General features: G+C 43.4%; 1 protein-coding gene across 4 annotated transcripts in view; it reads right to left on the bottom strand.

The window, feature by feature from the left end:
* Positions 1 to 1690: 1690 nt before the first annotated feature.
* Positions 1691 to 21045, bottom strand: part of ehbp1l1a (EH domain binding protein 1-like 1a) — a 44401-nt gene continuing 25046 nt past the window's right edge. For 2 of the 4 annotated variants that reach the window (XM_080838934.1, XM_080838936.1), the window contains 18 exons: positions 20935 to 21000; positions 16364 to 20391; positions 16227 to 16275; positions 15529 to 15735; positions 14772 to 15278; positions 11600 to 14401; positions 11054 to 11258; positions 10562 to 10716; positions 10357 to 10405; positions 9354 to 9926; positions 8929 to 8968; positions 8181 to 8230; positions 7678 to 7789; positions 7219 to 7318; positions 6755 to 6828; positions 5502 to 5567; positions 3655 to 3769; positions 1691 to 3437 (listed from right to left, as the gene is read on the bottom strand). In XM_080838934.1, the coding sequence (XP_080695060.1) occupies positions 3347 to 3437; positions 3655 to 3769; positions 5502 to 5567; positions 6755 to 6828; positions 7219 to 7318; positions 7678 to 7789; positions 8181 to 8230; positions 8929 to 8968; positions 9354 to 9926; positions 10357 to 10405; positions 10562 to 10716; positions 11054 to 11258; positions 11600 to 14401; positions 14772 to 15278; positions 15529 to 15735; positions 16227 to 16275; positions 16364 to 20391; positions 20935 to 21000 (9289 nt within the window). In that variant the 3' untranslated portion in view covers positions 1691 to 3346. The remainder of the gene's footprint in view (positions 3438 to 3654; positions 3770 to 5501; positions 5568 to 6754; positions 6829 to 7218; positions 7319 to 7677; positions 7790 to 8180; positions 8231 to 8928; positions 8969 to 9353; positions 9927 to 10356; positions 10406 to 10561; positions 10717 to 11053; positions 11259 to 11599; positions 14402 to 14771; positions 15279 to 15528; positions 15736 to 16226; positions 16276 to 16363; positions 20392 to 20934; positions 21001 to 21045) is intronic. The other 2 variants (XM_080838937.1, XM_080838935.1) reach the window with 2 other exon arrangements.

The raw sequence follows: 21045 nt of genomic DNA, 5'->3' as shown, positions 1-21045 counted from the left end.
AAAGAAAGCTAACAAGCCACTCCTCTTTTTCCATAAATGTAAAGGATAGCAATCTTTACATTTCAGCAACACTTCCCATGGGCAGCTTGCATTAGCCTTTGAGACATACAGTTTTGTTAGCCCTTGGTCAAAATCTTAAAATACTTCTGTCGAAGTCCAAAAGAGTGTTAACATTCTTGATGTTTTCTTCTTGTCAATGAAACTACTCCAGGTTAATTATCATAATTTCAACACAACCATTGCTGCCAGCAGCAGTAGCACCCTCTACCACCAAGGTCATTTCTACCTGCACCTTGCATCTACCAACACCTCTTCCTGCTCTCTACTGTGAAATCACAAGGGTAATGTCATCTCTCAGTCACCATTATTTCTTCGGGCATGACAACAGTATGTTGCAATGAGAAGATGAAACGGGAACATCAACAAAGAGGAAGGCAAATGTTTTTAAATACTTTTAGAGCATCTAATTTTAATTGTGCGTTTCAGAATGTTGTATAAAGAATCGTCACTTAAAACCACAGAAAAAAAACAAAGGTGTTAATACTATAATACTAAACTATCAATCACTGAAATATATGATTTTCCTGAGTTCTCTAGGGTTAGGGTGTATTGTTGTATTCCTCATTATTCCAGTATGCAACAAACATACGGTATGTCTCTACTGATTAGTATTCAGCTCAACTTCAATGAAAGTATTATTAAACAAATGTTGGATCATTGTTTGTTGGATATTAACCTTTTAAGAAACAAGACACTTTTGTCTCTCAGCACCAAATTTCAGGATTTGTGAAATCTGTCATTGCAAAATTAGCAGAATTGTCATGTCCCAGAATGTGGTCTGGTGTCTTCCGCTTTCTAGTTCCTCACTTTCATGGGAAGACAGACAAAAGATGCTGACAAAACACACACACTGGTGAAGTGGAGGATTGCGTTGCCGTGTGACAACGGTAGCTGGTTCTTGAATGACTCATTAATATAGTACAAAAAATGACTTATGAACCTATTCATAGTTTCTCACTCTATAGATGGTCTCACTTCTCATAACAGAGTTACTAGTTATCCTCGTAGCCCAATATAATCAGCAACAAGATTGAAGCTTGATAAATGTTCAAAATAATATGCAACACCTTTAAGGTCTGTAATCTCTTTTCTGTCTCATACCAACCCCATGTAAACAGGAGATAAACATCACAACAAACATTCTTACAACAAAACAATATCATGACGGCAGGATGTTATGCTTGGGGGAGGATATTACAGATGGGCGTCCACCCCACAGACCAACAAAAATGTCAGTGCCCTTTGGAATGCACATAGGAATGGAAACCCTTCATACCGCCTTATGTTAAAATAAAACTTAGCTTTACTAACAATAAATACAATAAGTCATGGCTTTCAATTACAGGGGGTCCAGAGCCTTACAATTATTTTCACTGCAGTCACTTCTAAGAGGATTTCAACAGGTGCATAGTTTTGAAGAAAGACATATTTGTCAGATGTAACATCCAGGGCGTTACGGCATTCCCAGAAGATAGCAAATGCTGTTATCAAAATGGTCTCATAGTTTCCTATCAAGGTATTTGGCCTTGACCTAAAATGGCCTATTTCGATTTTGCACACTTAACTTTACGATCAACATACTTTCCTGAAACCTCTGTGTGAAACATGAATGAGAAATAACAAAAACATCTTAGACAATCAAAATATTTTTATTTTCCGGAGGGGGAGGGGAGGGGGGTCCTTATAAATAGTGCAAATGCAGCATGTCAGATGACTTTCCCAAAAAATAAGTCATTCAATTCCTACTAGTATTTATCACACAAAAATAGTACACTTGTACCATAATAGTATGCAACTGTCAGTGCCAACTTGGCTATGGGATATAAACTTATATACCACACACACTTAAAAAGTCAACCAAACCTACACATACACACTATTCACACACAAAAAACACATGCATGCCTGCAAACACATTCACGCTTAAATCTGCTTATACACAAATCTCATGGTGCTTTGATGTTAGTTTTTTTGCTGCTGGTTTCCCATTGCACAGTTCTGCATCCTTCACCAAGTCAGATATTTCTTGAAATAATACTGTGGTAAGGTCTATGTGAGGACAACTCTACATGACCCAGAATGCACGTGTTGCGAAATGAATATAATAAATACACATATCAGCATTTCAAACAGATAGGCCTACAATCTTGAGACCAAAGTATCATTAGTTTGTTAGGATATCATGAAACCATCACTTCGGCTAGTCGAAGATGGCTGGTGTTACTTCTTAAATGATGAAGCACACAAGGTATATCACCATATACATATGTTCTGGGTCATATGTTCATTCTCTATTGCTCCTATTTAAATATTGAATAATCAAAAATGCAAAAACAAACACAGAGTCTCTCAACTGTAGCATGATATAGACTCTAGTTAATGTGCTATGTGGAGCTCCATAACCCAGCTTTGTGTGACGTAACACACACTCCCACTTCCACTATTGTTCCTTCCCCTCGGGTCAGACGGGCTCTCCCAGAAGGGGCAGAGCTTACAAGCTTTTCACTCTCACACAAAACACCTTTCCACAAGGTTCTCGCATTCCCATCCCATTCACTTTCCAGCAACTTACTGCAGGCTTAATGTCGTCTTCACATCAGCTGCTGTTGGCTTTGTTTGTTAAACGAAACAAACGGTCAAACCAACAGCTATCTTTTACGTGGGTCTGACAGGGCAGTGTTAGTTTTAAAAAATGGCAAAGAAGCCTGGTGTATTAAAATAAGAAACTACAGAGTAATATCTTTGGTGTAGGCAGGAGCAATTGCATGCAGTTCTATTCCACTGGGGAACTCCATTACTGGTTTCACATGCGCTGTAGCAGTCTACAGTGTATGAAACAGTAAGGCATGCTGGAGACGGGCAAACGTACAGACACGCATAGCTAACTTTCAACGCGCACAATCTGCGAGATTCATGACACTTTGGATGTACAAAGTCCACTGTCAGTTAACACAGGACATGGATAAGGGGCACTGTACAAGGGAGTAGTCAACAGTCCAGTGAGACACACACAGAATCACACATCCTCACAGCTTTTTCCATGAACAGTCTTGAAATCATTTCAGAGATTAAATGCCAGCTGAAGATACTGATGCGCCCCATTGGACCCATCCATGGACCCATCCAGTACTGCCAGTGCCACATCGCCCAGAACCACCAGGAGAGCAGACGGGGAAGTTGGAGTAAATCAGAGGAGGTCTACGGATGACCTTTGACCCTCTGATCAGGTCTGCTACTCCTCCTCTCTCTCTCTCTCTCTCTCTCTCTCTTTCTCTCTCCGTTGGTCTCACTGGATTGAACACTTCTCCTTGCGGCTGCCGTACTTCCTGCGTCTCTGCTCCAGGCCACGTTCCAGCCTCTCGTCCTCTTCCAGGGCCCTGAGTGGAGGAAAAAAGAGAGAGAGACCAAAGAAAAGGAGAGGAATAATGTGAAAAGATCCAAACAAAGACAACAAGTACAGAGGTGGCAAGACCAAATCAAAGGGAACGAAAGCATAAACTCAACAACAAGTACTCAGTGATCCAAACAATTACAATCCACTTGATCAGATCATATAGTAAATAATGAGGCTTGCTAATGCCGACAGTCTCTCACCCCCTCTCTCTTGCGTCCATGTCATGCACCAGCTCGTCCCTCTTGTCCACCAGTGACACCAGCTCCTTCAGCAGCAGCTGCTCCCGATGCTTATGGGCCTGGGTCTTCTGCCAGTCTACAGCGTAGAACAGGAAGAGAGAGAGGGAGAGAGAGAGGATGGAGGGAGTGGGGGAGAGATGGAGAGAGGAAAAGATAAAAACAAGATGAAAAGCAAGAAGTCAATGAAACACTCTGCAAAGTTCGGGAAGGCGCAGTGTGGCATTACACCGACTGTGGTCATCAACTGTGGCATAATTTGTACTGGTTATTTTTAGAGGGGCTTGTTGTCGTTTTTCAAATAGACTTTGCCCCATTTCCCTCATTGTCAGTTAATTTACAGCAAGAGATGACTGCGCAGTCAGAATGCACAAAAAAGTGTATTATGGGCTTTAGGATGATATACAGTAACAGTCATGCGCTGATTATTGGGAAATGCTGCAAACGTGTGGAACTAAATGCTTGCACACTCAAAAACGTGCAGCCGTCATCATTTTGAGTTGACCTTGTTGCTTAGCATTTACAGAAAATACGCAGGGAGAAATGTTTCCAAAATGTCCCAAGTGTCATCCCTTCCTAGTGGACTCCTTTTCCCATAAATTAGTAAATATCTAATAAATCCACACTGTCTAGAAAAGGTTTCACTTCCCTCTTATGGCAAATCGGTAAAACTGTTGTTAAGCAACACACCATGAAGTTTTTAAGAGTCACTTGTCATATCCTGTCCAATTAAACCAATGTCACCAATAACTCGTGAGCATTACAACATGTTTCCATTTCCCTATTTCCAAGGAAAAGCAAAGGTTACAGAAAAGAAATTAATGAACAAATGAAGGAAGTACAAGTGCCCAAATAAGACTTTTCTATAACCCAAAACCCTCAGAAATCAGGCATGGTTTGGTGTAGAAGTGAAGCCTACACAAAAACACATCATTACTCCCTTTGTTAGAAAACTGTTAATATTGCTGGAGTGAATATGTAATGGTGTGTAGTCCCCCAAAGGTCTCGATAAGCAGTTGAATCCATGTTGCTGATCTTACTAAGGTAGTTACTGAGAACACTTGTTTTAAGATATTCTCACATCACATTTCAGTCAGAACTGGAGTCTGTTTGTCTGCACCCAACCTCCCACGGCTGACCATGTGTCACATAGTTCTGTGTTTCAAGGGTCATAGTTCATCTGTGGAACTATTTGGTGAACATGAATACTAGCAACACTTATTCCTGGTAACCACGTAAAGCGAATAAAATTTGAAAATTTTGACATTCATTTGTAGTTTCAGCTATTTAGTCTCGCCACTTAAATGTCAATAACTGTGAATGGACCTGTTAGCCTGGTATGCAGTCATGCTGCAGGTGGGTAGAGTAAGCAGGTGCACTGGTCCTCTCTGGTCAGAGCATACAGGCAGACCCGGGGAAGGTTCATTGTCTCCTCCCAGGTTATGGTGATGCACGCACGCCCGCACACACACACACACAAACACACACACACACACACACACACACACACACACACACACACACACACACACACACACACACACACACACACACACACACACACACACACACACACACACACACACACACACACACACACACACACACACACACACACACACACGCACGTGCACACACGCACGCAAGCACAAACACAGGCACACACCACCACATTACCAAATTCTGCAGTCAACCGTTCATAAGCGCCAAAGTTGTAAAATTAAACTCCCCTTCTGGTCACCCAAACAGGCTCACAATATGAACGGCACAGTGCAGTTTAGTGGGGTTTTTTTGTAGCACGAGCGTCTCACCCTGCTCTGGTATGAGTTCTTGCAGCTCTCTCTTCAGCAGCTCGAACCAGAGTCGACAGCGGCGTACTTTAGAAAAAAAACATTGAAGAGCAACAGCGAGTGGACAGAGAACGTGAGGTGCATCCACTCCAGCTGTAGTTAGGGGGGAGATATTTCAATTCAAAAAGCAAAAAGACTCCAGGGAGTCCAGGCGTCTCAGTCAAACAGTGTTTAGGACTTACTGCATGAGGGACACAGGGCAGGGCATGCACGGGAGGTTGTCGGTTTTGCAGACGTGCACGTGCACGTCCTTTTACTCTGGCTGCCTAGCTGCTTATACCCATCACAAAATACACACGCAAACATGAACGCAAATGGGCAAGGCAGTCAGACTGGGTGTGAATGGCAGATGAGAATTCGGGCCTGTTATATTATAAAAATACTGAAGGGAAAACAATCGGATCCCCTCATTACACCTTCTCATTCTCTGTTCCTGTTTTTTTTTTTACTTATTTCAACTGTACTTGATCAGTCTAGACATGATAGGTGTGCAAACATTTTTAGTCACAAGTCAAAGATAAAGTGTCTTGTCTACAGAGTACTACAGTAAAAACTACATGCTGCAGCCATCAGTCTATAGTCTGAATTCATGCTATAGACCTGTACTTATATGACACCTGTCTATGTAGTGACTGATATGGTGCATAATACTAATATATTTTGAAATTAGGCAGTTCATGTTTCATGTAACAGTCCATAAGGGTTGCATGGATGTATTGTATCCATCTTAAACCCAGAGCCACCCACTATCTTGGTTTCTCTACAGCACCAATGTCAGTCCATACACAAAAAGTCTGACTTTGACAGGTCTTTGTGTTTTTTTTTCAGATAAATTATTAAATGAATGATGACTTCAACATGTAGTTCATATTTAGATTATATTGTTGGTTAGAGGGTCGACTAGCAATGTAACTTGTAACAATATGTAAGTGCAAAACTAAACAAGCACAACTTATATTTGAAATGAAATGTCTTGACTGATCAACTACATTGGAGGTAAACACTAAAAAGTATAAATAGGATAAATTATTTAATTCACCCAATTCTTCCTTTGGACTCCCAGCCTTACAGCCAGAATCCCTCAGTATAAGTGTGTGTGTGTGTGTGTGTGTGTGTGTGTGTGTGTGTGTGTGTGTGTGTGTGTGTGTGTGTGTGTGTGTGTGTGTGTGTGTGTGTGTGTGTGTGTAGAGAGAACATTAGTGTTCTGTGCTCACCCTCCACGGCCATCAGGTCCTGCAACTCTCTCTTCAGCAACTCCAAGCGCCTCTCAAGATCCTGCTCTTCTTGCCTGTGGACCAGGAAGAGACGCACGTCTAATTAAGGATGAAACGTGTCAGAGAGAGACAAAAAGGTCTAGGCTGTGTCAATAACTGAAATGGATCAAGATTAATCTAGATCTTTGGTCCAGAATTGTTCATAGGGTATTGGGCTTTGTGTCCTGCAATGTGCTTTTGTTCCAGCCCATGCGTGAAGGGACATTAGATATTACATTCAGGCGTCTGTGTGACATCAGACATACAGAGCAGCAAAGATAGAATAAGAATAAGGACAGATAAGAGAAGAAACAAAAAGGACCAAACAGAAAACATTGACTAGGAAAGAGAGATGGCTACATAGAGCAACAGAGAAAGAGAGTCAGAGGGGGGGTGGGGGGTCTGAGAAGAGGAGTTTCTCTCACAGCAGCTGCAGCTGGTCTTGTCTCCTGATCAGAGCGTTCTTCTTATTGACCAGCATGAACCACTCCTGGATCAGCTTCTCCTCCTCGATACGGTCAGTACCTGTGGGGGGAGAACCAGAGAGTTCCCACTTAGATAGAACAGAGGACAAACAAGTCTGAATGAATGGATGAATAAATGAATGGATGGATTGATGGATGGATGAATGCATGAATGAATGAATGAATGAATGAAAAATTAATCATGAAGGAATGAATGAATGGATGAATGAATGAATGAATGAATGGGTGCAACTGTATATTTTGTTTACAAGTATCCTCATCTAGGGATCTCTCACTATTACCCACTATTACCCACAAAAATGATGAGACATAGCCATAGTTATTCAGAAAAGTCAATACACATTGGCTGTATAGTGTTGACAGAGCACTAGCAAAAAACTGTTCTGGGGTTACACATACCGCTCTCCATAAGTGTTCTCAGTTTCTTCTCCACGTAGCCTGCCCTGCGGTCAATCTGTTTCTGCTCCATCTCCAGGTCCTGCATCTCACTTAGGACATACTGGCTGGTGTCCTGCAGACAACAGAGGAACACACACGCACACACACACACAGACACACACACAGACACACACACACACACATGCACGCGCGCACACACACACACATACACACACGCACACACACACACAGACACAGACACACAGACACACACACAAATGCAAAGTTTCATATTTACCACATTTATTTAGACTTCCTCTTGAGAGCATTCTGTGGAATTATGATAAGCTTTCATTTAACTACTTAAAGCACTCACAGTCTGTCTCCATATCTCACTATGGAAACAGCACTCACAGTCTGTCTCCATATCTTACCAAGCATGGAGTGGGACTGTAGTATGAATAAGTGCCTTATCATTTTAATGCAAAAATGTCTGTGACTGCTGGTTTTCTTTGTAAACTAACCTGACACTCTTCTCCCGCCATTCTGCTCTCCTCCTCCAGCTCAATGTTTTCTGTGTGGAGAAAATTAAACACATACCACACGCGTGCGCACACGCACAGACACACGCACACACAAGCGCGCGCACACACACACACACACACACACACACACACCCACACACACACACACGCACACACACACACACACACACCCCAACACAAACACACACACACACACACACACCCCAACACAAACACACACACATGCCCACAAACACATTATTGGCATTATTTTCTAGTACAGTGGTCAGCAGACAGTAATAGCCATTTAAATACAACTAAAAACTACTAACATTTTAGGTGGTTTGGTAATGTGGACAAGCAGTGGATTTATAAAGTAAACCCTGACAGGAAACTAATCATAGTGGCCATCTTAATAACAGGGAGTGATGTCACTCCTTAGGGAGCTAAATCTCTACACTGTGCCCTGAACTCTATGTTCCCGAAACACTATCTTCGTAGCTGCTACATTTGTTCTGTACTTGACAGAAGCTAAATCTATTTTCTGAGTAAACTTGAGTATATTTCTTAGCATTTTTCTAAGTATTAGCCATGACTAGCAATGGCCTTTTTCTGACAGTGATGATTGGTGACAGTGATGATCTTTGAGAAGAAGCATCTGAAATGGCATGTTAGTATCTATGTATTTCTCAGTCTAGACTGTGTATGTGGTGCAATGATTACAGAGAACACAGATCAACATCCTTACGTGAGTCAGGGCGCAACACACTCATCTGGCTCGAGGCGATCTGTTCAAGAACAATAACAGGAACAGGGAATGGGTACAAAAGCTCCAGTGTCTCCAAAACATTAAAACCAGATTTTCAAAAAACACTTTTCACTTGCTTAGCATTTTTGTGTGTACTAAGACACGTAAGGAAAAATCCACAAATATAGAACTGAAACAATAAAAACATATATGATTGCTGTAACCATCATTCATAGAAGTCTAAGTCTAATACATACCCCAACAGTGTCTTCTTTTTGTTATGTTAAAGAAAATTCTTTTAAAATCTATGTTTGCAATATGGACAAACCAATTATTTATTTTATTAAAGCCTTAAGAACCACTTCAAAATGTAATATCCATATCTTTTCAGTGGCTACTTAAAACCTTCCAGAATGATGCAGTACCTCTGATCTGCTTGGGGCTTCTGACAGCTCCGACTCGTCCATGGAGTCCCCTCTGATCTGCGAACGCCTCTTCCTCACCAGGTCTGCGTCCTTCACGTGGCTGAACCCTGACTTGGACAAGGTGGATTGTGACCTTGGGGGCGGCACAAATCCTGGCGTGCCCATTCCCACACCTGAAGCCCCTGCTACTGCTGCCGCCGCCTGCGTCCTTTTGGCCCGCGGGGGTGGCGCCAAGTCCCCATTGGTAGCGCTGGTGGCATCCCTCTCCTCCGACCCTCCGCTCTCCGCCGGACGACTACCATGGGCCTCCAGGGTGATGCCGCTCTTCTGCAGCTGCTCGTCGCAGTAGCGGGCGGTGGCCTCGGTGTCCGGGGCCTGGGTGGTACCAACAGCGTAACTGGACTCACTGGAATCACGTCCGATCTGCCTCACGCTCAGCTCCTGGCCCGTTAAGTTTGTGCGGATCTGGTTGAGGTAGGTCATCACGATGAGACGGTCCGGAACAGACAGCAGGACCATGTCTGAGGGATCCATCAGACGTGTGATACCCAGCTCCGCAAAGCCATCAAACGCCTGAGGACAGGAGGGATGAATGAGTGAGAGTGAGTTTAAAGGCAGCCGCATACATACATACATACATACATACATACATACATACATACATACATATACATGCACAAACCCACACACACTCACACATATACTGTATACATATTTAGATATACATTATATACATTTGACACATTTAGAAAGAGCTGAAAGTAATTTAACTTTCAGTTAGTTTTCTTCGGATGCCAATAAAGAGTGTGGCTGCAATATGAAAAACCTGCCATTTACCGAAAGAGGTGAAATTTGCTTTTCACAGAACTTGTTGATAACTTGATCTGCACTGCATAGAGTTGGTGGCTCCCCAAATAGCTTCAGGCCCAAAGAAGGACACTTCTTTTGCATTTTAGTGCATTGAAAAAGTACCTGAAATACACTGAAACTTAAATGTATTTACCTTCTTGTTGTTATGCTTGATGTCATAAGGGTCCAACATTTCAAAGTTTCTGTAAAGAAAAAAAAATGGCAATTAGATTTTTTCATCTTATACATTCCACTACTAAAAATTTTCATCTTATACATTCCACTACTAAAAACATTTCACTACTGACAAAAAACTGCCCTCAATTCTCTACTTTATTTTTAATGCCTTAGAAGCTTACATTTTATCTGGGTGAAAGTGATGCAGGATTGCACAGAAGGCGAGGCCATTTCGCCATGATGTGCTGAAGTTTGTGATCTTCACCCCTTTGTGACCCTGAGTGACCTCTTGACACCACTGCAGCAGAGACTGACTGGAGGTTACGAGACTGGGTGCCTTTGAGAAAAATGAAATAACATTGGGGAAATGTGTGTGTTGGGGGTGAGGAATCAATGAATTCAGTATTGTTAAACCTTTACATTTTAAGCTAGATCTCTTGCCCAGGGTGGTTTAAGTTACCTATGTGAAAATACCAATCACTATAAAGACAACATAATATAACTAATAAATGAATTGGACAACATGGCAAAATGTTCACCATAATTTAGGTAACATAGTGCACACAAAGAACTGGGGCAATTTATTATAAAAATATAATAAAACATGACACTAAATTAAACTATATCCCCAACTGCTTGCATGTAATCAACCAAATTATTCTGAAGTTAAATACCTCCTGAAAACTAGCTGTGTCTGCCTGAAGGTCCACAGGGTCTGTTATCAATTTCTTCTTGCTGCGTCGTGGCACGACAGCTGGAACATCTGTCAGCTCTTCCTGACCGGTAGGGGACGAGTCCTCTGGGACTGAGCCACTCAGCCGCGTCTTTATGCGAGGCCTGGCCACAGGGAGACTGGAGTCCTCTGCTGCCCCCTCCTGGCTAAACAAAAGTAAAACACACAGATCTTGATAAATCATGAGGTTCACAGAATGAGGTTAACAGTTAACTTCAACTGTTAAATCGACTCAGATTCTACAAAACACTTTCAATACAACAATGTACTGAACAAATCTTCGACCACCACCAGTCTCATCGGTGTGATATGACTGTTATAATGGTTTATAACCAGCATTGCTGAGGCTGTGTGCTTAAAAATAATTGTTTTTAGATAGAAAACAATATATATATTTTTTATTATTCATGAATTTGCATCACAACGGAATGCACAATCTGCAATCACATCACCCAACTTTTTATTTTTGGCCTCTTACTCAACTTACCTTTCATCATATGAGACACTGTCACCTGTAGCTGTCACCTCTACAGACTCTTTGCTCTCAGGCATGTGCCGTCCTGCTTGCCCCGAGTCTGCCTCTGGCCCCTCAGAGCCATCAGCAGGCTCTCCAGCATCAGATTCCCCTGAAGGCACCTTTTGCTTTGTCTGGTCAAAAATGTCAACTGTCTGCTCGGGTCCCTCAGGTGCATTAGGTTCTGTTAGTGTCAACAAAGCTGCGTCTCCTGGCAGTGGTTCAGTGTTGGCTCCGGAGGATGTCTCCTTGTCCATATGTGTCACGTCTCCAGACACTAAGACAGCTGTCTTGGAGGATGTGTCCTTGTCCATATGTGTCACGTCTGCGGCCAGCAAGACAGCTGTCTCGGAGGATGTCTCCTTGTCCATATGTGTCACGTCTACGGACAGTAAGACAGCTGTCTCGGAGGATGTCTCCTTGTCCATATGTGTCACGTCTGTGGCCAGTAAGACAGCTGTCTCGGAGGATGTATCCTTGTCCATATGCGTCACGTCTCCGGACAGTAAGACAGCTGTCTCGGAGGATGTGTCCTTGTCCATATGTGTCACGTCTCCAGTCAGTAAGACAGCTGTCTCGGAGGATGTCTCCTTGTCCATTTGTGTCACGTCTTCAGCCAGTAAGACAGCTGTCTCGGAGGATGTATCCTTGTCCATATGTGTCACGTCTGCGGCAAGTAAGACAGCTGTCTCTGTTTGCCCCTCAGAGGCCGTTGTGGTGACAGAGGTCTCTGATTTCTCATCCCTCCCATCACTGCTTCCAAACGCTTCAACAGAAATGGGAGGGGAAGAGTCTTTACAGATGCCCTCGTTGGAGGGTCGATACAGTTTTGAGAAAAATGAATCTTTAGTCTCATAAGAGCCTATCGGGGAGGACAGTGGGGAGTCTGCAGGTGAGCTCCCACCGGTGAGGCTTTCACTGAGACGCTTCTTTGAACGAGGCATGAGGACAGGCACGCTTGAAAGAGCCTCCACTGCCTTCCTGCTGTCATCCAAGTCTACTCCTGATTCAGCTGAAGATGCTAGCGATTCAATAGGTGCTGACGTGTCATGCAGGAAAGCTCCACTTGGTCGTTTCTTCATACGAGGCATGGGGATGGGTAAGGTTGATAGGCCTTTTCTGACCTCCATCACCTTGGCCGCTATGTCCTCTGCTGGTTTGATTGCAAATGACTGAGATTCTGTAGGGGATGAAATGTCATCTCGAAAAGAGCCACTTGGCCTTTTCCTCATCCGAGCCATGGGAACTGGTAGGTTTGCTAGGTCTTCTGCCATCCTCTTTTTACTGGCCTCTTTGTCCACTGCGGTTTCCACTGCACCCAGATGTAAGTCTGAAGGTGATGTCATGACATCCAGGTGAGATCCACTGAGGCGTTTTTTATTACGAGGCATGGGGACAGGCAAGTTTGACAAGCCTTCCGTCATCCCTTTGCCCCAGGCTTTTGTTGTTGGTTGTATCCCACAAACACCAGATTCTGCAACAGATGAAGGTTCATCCAGGAAAGACCCACTGAGGCGCTTCTTAATACGAAGCATTGGAATTGGTAATTTTGACAGGCCCTCTCTCACCCTGGCCTCCATCTCCACTGCTGTTTCCACTGCACATGACGGAGGTTCTGTACTTGATGACGCATCATCCAGGCAAGATCCACTCAATCGCTTCTTCATCCAAGGCATGTGAACGTGAACGTTTGTTAGGCCCTCAGTAACCGCCTTTCCCCAGGCTTCTTTGTCCACTGCTGGCATGTCATCAACAAAAGATCCGCTAAGGCGGTTCTTCTGACGGGGCATGGGAACAGGCAGCTGTGCTTGTTTCTTTCGCATCTTCACTCCAGCTATGAGCTCAGAGATGTCTGTGTCTGGCTTTCTCAGATCCAATACTTTGGCTGGAGGTTTATCTGACTCTGGGGTCGTCGCCTTCATCTCCTTCCAACTCTCAGTACTGCTTACTACAGAGATTTCACATGACTGAGACCTGCCCTTCTTCTTGCGCTTGGGCACCACCGGTCCTTTCGGTGCAGGTGAACGACCCCTAGACTGAGCAGACAAGGTGGCTGTATCTTTTGTGAGAAGAGGAGAGGGCCTTTTTTCTTTCCTGCTGCGTGGAGGTGGTACAAATTCAGCTGCAGGTACAGTCAGATTGTGTGCAACAGAATGAGAGTCAATGTCTTTTGATGGACCCTTGTTTTCCAGTGTACCTATACTGAGTGGTGGAGTATCATCAAAGAAGGATGGGAGTGATAGATCTGAATTTTTGGGTTCTTCTTTCACTTTCTCAGAGGGCACACTTCCAATTGTAGGCACTTGAGGCATTTCAGAGGTCAGAGGTGAATCAGTTTTGTCCTCCACTGTCTGAGGAGATTTTTCCTCCAGAGTGAGTTTAGAGGAAAACACATCCATTGTTTCCAACAAGGAGGAAGCTATTTTCTGCTGCCCGTCACCTCCAACAGACTCTGTCAATGGCGCGCTTTCAACATTAGCAACCTCTACATCATGAGACCCCTCTGCCTTCTTCTTCTTGTTTTGCTGAGGTGGAGTGAGTTGGTCAGCACTAGAGAGGGCAACCCTCACAGTGTTAGCTGATTCTAAATCAACAGCCTTTAGAGCCTCTCTGTTCAAACTGTCCTTTCTCTTTGTACGTCGTGGTGGAACCAGGTCAACCACTGCCGGCTTTGATTCATCAGTACTGGGAGACTCCCGTGAGACAAATCGATTCTCCTCAGCGGTGAGCTGTGGAGAAGGAACAGAAACCCCTGTTGCACTTGGGTGCTTGGGGCTGTGGGAAAAATGGCAAAATCAGGCAAAAGAATCAATATGAATGACTGAGAAATGCATTCATTGTATCCTTAACCGTCTTTCATTTAATCCCTGACAGGTAATACAGGACAAATTGTGAAAGCTGAAGCTCAAATGAATCCAAACCAAATCAAACACATACATAAAACATTCTCCAAACATTCCCTTCCTCTAAAACCACAGACAGCACACAACCATACACACAAACATCAGTGTCAAAAGCACTGTTTATGCATGTGAGGATGCAAACGTGAGGGAAGGGAAAGTTATGCACTGGAGTGGACAGTAAATGCATTAAGCCGTGCAGCCACCCAAAAAATCATGGTGAGATGTGCCTAATAGACACTCACCCCTGTTCCGGAAAGGTCCGTTCAGTTTGTATTCTCTGTGTGTCAACAGTGAGTGCTGGTATGCACTGTTCCAATACCTCCCTTGATCCTGATTTCTCCTCCTGTCGAGATGTTTTCACTGTGGTTTGGCTAAGTGAATCAACACACAAAGCTTCCTCTACCACTTCCTCTGTCCCACTGAAGTCCTCCGCCTTGGTGATCTCATACAGATCATCCTCTGGAGGCCATTTCTTCATCATGCTAAAGCCATCACCTTCAACCAGCCAACACTCATCCTCTGATGTAGAGTCCAATCTGCCCTTAGACAAATGGAACATATACGGCTCTGCACTTCCAGGAAGCACCTCGTCCTCCTCTGCTCCAAGGAATGACAATGCCCCACTTGCTTCCTCCTGACTTTGAATACATCCATCAGCATCACTGGGGTCCACAGAGGAGGAGAGATGCTCGAGATCGTCCACATCAGTTGGGCTTGAGGGTTGTAATATTGCGGCAACAGTCTCATAACTATAAGAGAGTTGGAGGATTGACACCATGAACAAACACAAGGAGGTGCTCTGCAGTGAGAGAGCCAGGGTTGATGGCTCTACCCAGAGATTTGCTTTAGAAATGCTACGGGGTGATACAGAACAAAATAAATATTCTGAAGAATTCATTCAGCGCTACATATGGCAACAAATGCTCATTGAGCTGGATAAGTTAGTGCCAGGAGAGTATGTCACGTTGTCTGTAAAGCTAACTCATACTGTTCACTTACCCTTTGTGAAAGACACCAACTATCGAATTTACCAGGCCTGACGACCCTTCCTCTTTTTCTACAGAAGAGTCCTCGGCTTCCAACACTTCCCAATCTAATACAAGCCCAGACTCAGAGAAGTCTGCTGGATCAAAACATGGAGACGGCTCTTCTTTTATAAAGTGCACATCCTCTTTACATTCCTCTTTGGTTGGACTACCAGGTTCCCTGGCAAGAAGGACAACACATTGGGCATTGGGGGAGAGAGTTTGTGGAGAGCATACAGTATGCATCCTTGAAAACACACTGTACACCACACATGCAATACAAATCATTCCACCATGTGAAAACATTGGTAGGCCTTACTTGCCTTGCCTCAAAGTCCAGAGTTTAACAAGTGGTTCATAAACGATCCTTGGCAAACACATGCAACCTATGCAGCCTATTTGAATATAAGTCAAGAAACCTGCAAGCTCTGACTTCAGAATAGAACGATTTTGAGGAGAACACACAGCAAAATATGACTTAATGCAGTTTGCCCAATAACAGAAATAATTAAAAATTCATTTTCAAATCCTGAAGCTCCTTTGTGTGAAACCACCCTTGGGCAAGGTTTTGTGGGGTTTGACCAAATAGCAAACACACATTTTTCTACCTGTGCACTAAGAAACACATGGCAACACTGCAATCCATGCAAAGAGCAACCTTCTCAAACTTACCCAGTGGTTAATGTAATGGCACTTGTGGGCTTTACCTTGAAGCATATTCCTTCAACAAGACACACAAGTGATGTCAATTCCAAATGATAATTAAGACAGCATATGTAGAAAGAGCACTCTCTGTATACCACTCTTACCAGTGTTCTCAATGTCCCCACGTGTGTCCATCTCAGATATGTCTAAAGCCTCCATTAGGTTTTGCTCAGTGATCACCCCAGCAATGTTCTCAGTTTGACCAGTTGATGCTGTCTCAGGACAAACTGGACTTTCAGAGTCTATTGCAGGGGGAGGTGCAGATGGGAACCCAGGGGTCCTTGCCTCTCTTGGGCAAGATGGAAGCAGGGCCACCATACTTTTAAAAACGTCTTCGTTTTCAGTTGTGGGATAGGGAAGTACAGTTCCCGATTGTGTCACTCTCAAAGGCCTTTTCAGTAATATCTGCTTGTATAATACAGCCTCTAGTGATTGAGCTTGGTTTATCATTAAAGAGGGAATGCCAGGGATGCAAGCCTCCTTTGGGCATGATGGGTAAAGTGCACTTGCTGTGTGTTCCTCCACTGCTGGGGGCCTATATACAGATGGAAAGCCACGATTCGTAGCCCTGATTGGACATGCTTGTCTCAGGAGAAACATGTTTCCCATGGTCCCACTGTCATACTGATAGCTGGTGATCATGGCAGACCCCTCTTTCAGTAGTTTCTTGATCAATGGACATGAGTGCACTGGCCATGATTTTACATGACATATGTCAAAAATCAACATAGCTGAAGAGGACATGCCAGGTATGTTACTGACTCTTGGGATGGATTGAAGAAGTGAAAACATATGTGGCCTCTTTTTCGCTCCTGGGAGTGGGGCAGAGGGGAACCCTTGAGCAAGAGCTACTTTTGGACACGTTGATGCTAAAGACATCATTCTTAGCATTATATGACTATCCTTTGGCAAACTTTCCAGAACAGAGGAAGTCTGCATCAACAACTCAGGACATTTCAATGGTTTCTCCCATTCTGGTATTTTACTAAAGAGCCACTGCCCAGTGTGCAATCTCTCAGTGCAAGGGACCCCAGGAGCACAGGACACTTTTGGACAAGAAGCTCTCATTTTTATCATGTTGGACATTTCCCAACACTTGGGATGTGGGGCAGATGGGAATCCAGGAATACTTGCTTTTGTTGGGCAAGCTGGCACCAAAGCATACATGTTTTTATACTGTGGGCTTGAGCCATGTGTAATAGCTGCAATTCGTACGGTCTTATCTCTTAATGGCTTGTGCCAAATGGATGACTTGTCACAGAGCCATTCTGATGTCACAGCATTCACTCTGGATGGGCATCCAGGAACTCTTGCTATCTTTGGACAACATGGGAGAATATTTGCCATATTTGGCTCTATATTAACTTTACGGCGTGGGACAGATGGAAACCCAGGAATTCTTGCAACTTCTGGGCACGAAGGCACCAAAGCCACCATATCTTTGTCAATTGTTTTATCACATGACTGTAACATTTCTATGTTAAACGTCTTCATTTGAGGAGGCTTGTCCCATAGAACAGTTTTGTCAGGTATTTGTTCTAAAGTATTCACATCTTGAGATGGTATTCCATGAACTCTTGCTATCTTTGGACAACATGGGAGCATTTTTGCCATATTTGCCTCTAAATTAACTTTGCGGTGTGGGGCAGATGGAAACCCAGGAATTCTTGCTTTTGTTGGGCAAGCTGGCACCAAAGCATACATGTTTTTATACTGTGGGCTTGAGCCATGTGTAATAGCTGCAATTCGTACGGTCTTATCTCTTAATGGCTTGTGCCAAATGGATGACTTGTCACAGAGCCATTCTGATGTCACAGCATTCTCTCTGGATGGGCATCCAGGAACTCTTGCTATCTTTGGACAACATGGGTGAATATTTGCCATATTTGGCTCTATATTAACTTTACGGCGTGGGACAGATGGAAACCCAGGAATTCTTGCAACTTCTGGGCACGAAGGCACCAAAGCCACCATATCTTTGTCAATTGTTTTATCACATGACTGTAACATTTCTATGTTAAACGTCTTCATTTGAGGAGGCTTGTCCCATAGAACAGTTTTGTCAGGTATTTGTTCTAAAGTATTCACATCTTGAGATGGTATTCCATGAACTCTTGCTATCTTTGGACAACATGGGAGCATTTTTGCCATATTTGCCTCTAAATTAACTTTGCGGTGTGGGGCAGATGGAAACCCAGGAATTCTTGCTTTTGTTGGGCAAGCTGGCACCAAAGCATACATGTTTTTATACTGTGGGCTTGAGCCATGTGTAATAGCTGCAATTCGTACGGTCTTATCTCTTAATGGCTTGTGCCAAATGGATGACTTGTCACAGAGCCATTCTGATGTCACAGCATTCTCTCTGGATGGGCATCCAGGAACTCTTGCTATCTTTGGACAACATGGGAGAATATTTGCCATATTTGGCTCTATATTAACTTTACGGCGTGGGACAGATGGAAACCCAGGAATTCTTGCAACTTCTGGGCACGAAGGCACCAAAGCCACCATATCTTTGTCAATTGTTTTATCACATGACTGTAACATTTCTATGGCAAACGTCTTCATTTGAGGAGGCTTGTCCCATAGAACAGTTTTGTCAGGTATTTGTTCTAAATTATTCACATCTTGAGATGGTATTCCATGAACTCTTGCTATCTTTGGACAACATGGGAGCATTTTTGCCATATTTGCCTCTAAATTAACTTTACGGCTTGGGGCAGATGGAAACCCAGGAATTCTTGCTTTTGTTGGGCAAGCTGGCACCAAAGCATACATGTTTTTATACTGTGGGCTTGAGCCATGTGTAATAGCTGCAATTTTTACGGTCTTATCTATCAATGGCTTGTGCCAAATGGATGACTTGTCACTGAGCCATTCTGATGTCACAGCACTCTCTCTGGATGGGCATCCAGGAACTCTTGCTATCTTTGGACAACATGGGGAAATATTTGCCATATTTGGCTCTAAATTAACTTGGCAACGTGGGGCAGATGGAAACCCAGGAACTCTTGCAACTTCTGGGCACGAAGGGACCAAAGCAACCATATCTTTATCAATTGTTTTATCACCTGACTGTAACATTTCTATAGCAAAACTCTTCATTTGAGGAGGCTTGTCCCATAGAACAGTTTTGTCAGGTATTTGTTTTACATTAGTTGCATCTTGAGATGGTATTCCAGAAATAATGAACAACTTTGGGCAAGTATGTACAATATTTACCATGACTGGCTCTTTTTGTATCTGCCGTTTATCTGATATTTGCTGAGGTGCAGAAGGGAAACCAGGGACTGAGGCTGCAACTGGGCAAGATGGCACCAGAGCCCACATTGTACTACAGATCTCTGTGTCCTGAACAAATGTCTGCCTGGGTAATTCTAGTGTCTTCTGTTGCTGCTTCACCCAAAGAGTTTCTCTGACATTTAGCCACTCAATGTTAGGTTGATCTGCTGGCTGTGCTAATTTTGAAGGGATGCCGGTGATATTGGATATGTTTGGGCATGATGGGAACAGGGACCTCATGGATGACATTTGTGCTTCCTTGGTTCTCTTTGCTGATGGGAATCCAGAGATGCTTGAGGCTAATGGACATGAGGGAACCATGGCAAACATGTTTTTCATAATTTCTTTGTTTTCTTTTGATGTTTTAGGGAATAGGGTGGACGAAATGGTCACTGAAGATTTTCTCTTTAGAGGTCTCTCCCATATCGACAATCTGTCAACTGACCTGGCTGTCCATTTGATGTTAGGAGTGATGTCAGTGACTATGGATGGCATTCCAACCACTCTAGTTACACTTGGGCAAGATGGTGTAAGATTGACCATATTGAGTGCCATCTCTACTGGATGTACCTCTGATTCTGGAGAGTCTACTGATGGAATACCAAGCATTCTTGCCCTCTTTGGACAAGAAGGTCCTAAGTTTACCATCCCTGTCATCATGTCTCTTTGCTCTTTTGCTATATCCACTGGCAATACATGTGATTCTTTTAATGGTTTCTCCCACAATGTGCTTTTGTCCACTGAAAAGTTCTCTAATCCAGTGTCTGCGCTAGTAATTTGTGTGGATGGGAATCCTGGGATACTGCTCGTTCTTGGACATGCTGGTACCAGAGCAGTCATTTCTCCAGATCTAAAGGCAAGGGACAGTTTTGTGAGACATTTGTTCTGTATGAAATATTTAAGCTTTGTATTATATGCATGCCACAAAAGAAAAACCATGCTGGCACAGATATAGAACATGTGCTTGTTAGGAAAGTTTCAGCCCTTCAACACACCAACAATACTCATCACTCAAGTGAACACCGCGCAAATCATGCCAGATCATGAGTGAACATGTACGTGTTGGGGCAAAAGCAGTGCGACATCACACCATTTTTTAACACACTTCAGGCTGCTGAGTCAGGTCACATTTCATTCATGTAGGTATTCCACAATAACCTAACCCTCCCCTCTGTTACACACTTGGCTAATACATAGAAACACAGTACAGTCTTCTGTCAAACTGGCAGAAAGAACATGGTAAGAAAAGGTGACAGAACACACTTTTATTGTCGTTAAAATGATCATTTAAATTAAGATCAAAATGCTCCCTGGATGCAGTATTAATGTTTCAGTAGCACTGAACAGTAGCACTTAGGTAACACACCATCACAAGAAGGCCATCAAAACTCACCTCTCCCTAACAGACAAAATTAACGGTGTATCTGGAATAGAGTGCCACATTCTGCACTGCAAATGCCTGAAAATGGTGCAAATGCACATAATTTATTGTAAGGACACCAAC

The sequence above is a fragment of the Sprattus sprattus genome (assembly GCF_963457725.1).
Source record: "Sprattus sprattus genome assembly, chromosome: 5".
NCBI classification, from domain to species: domain Eukaryota; kingdom Metazoa; phylum Chordata; class Actinopteri; order Clupeiformes; family Clupeidae; genus Sprattus; species Sprattus sprattus.
This window is presented reverse-complemented; position numbering and strand designations above follow the sequence as displayed.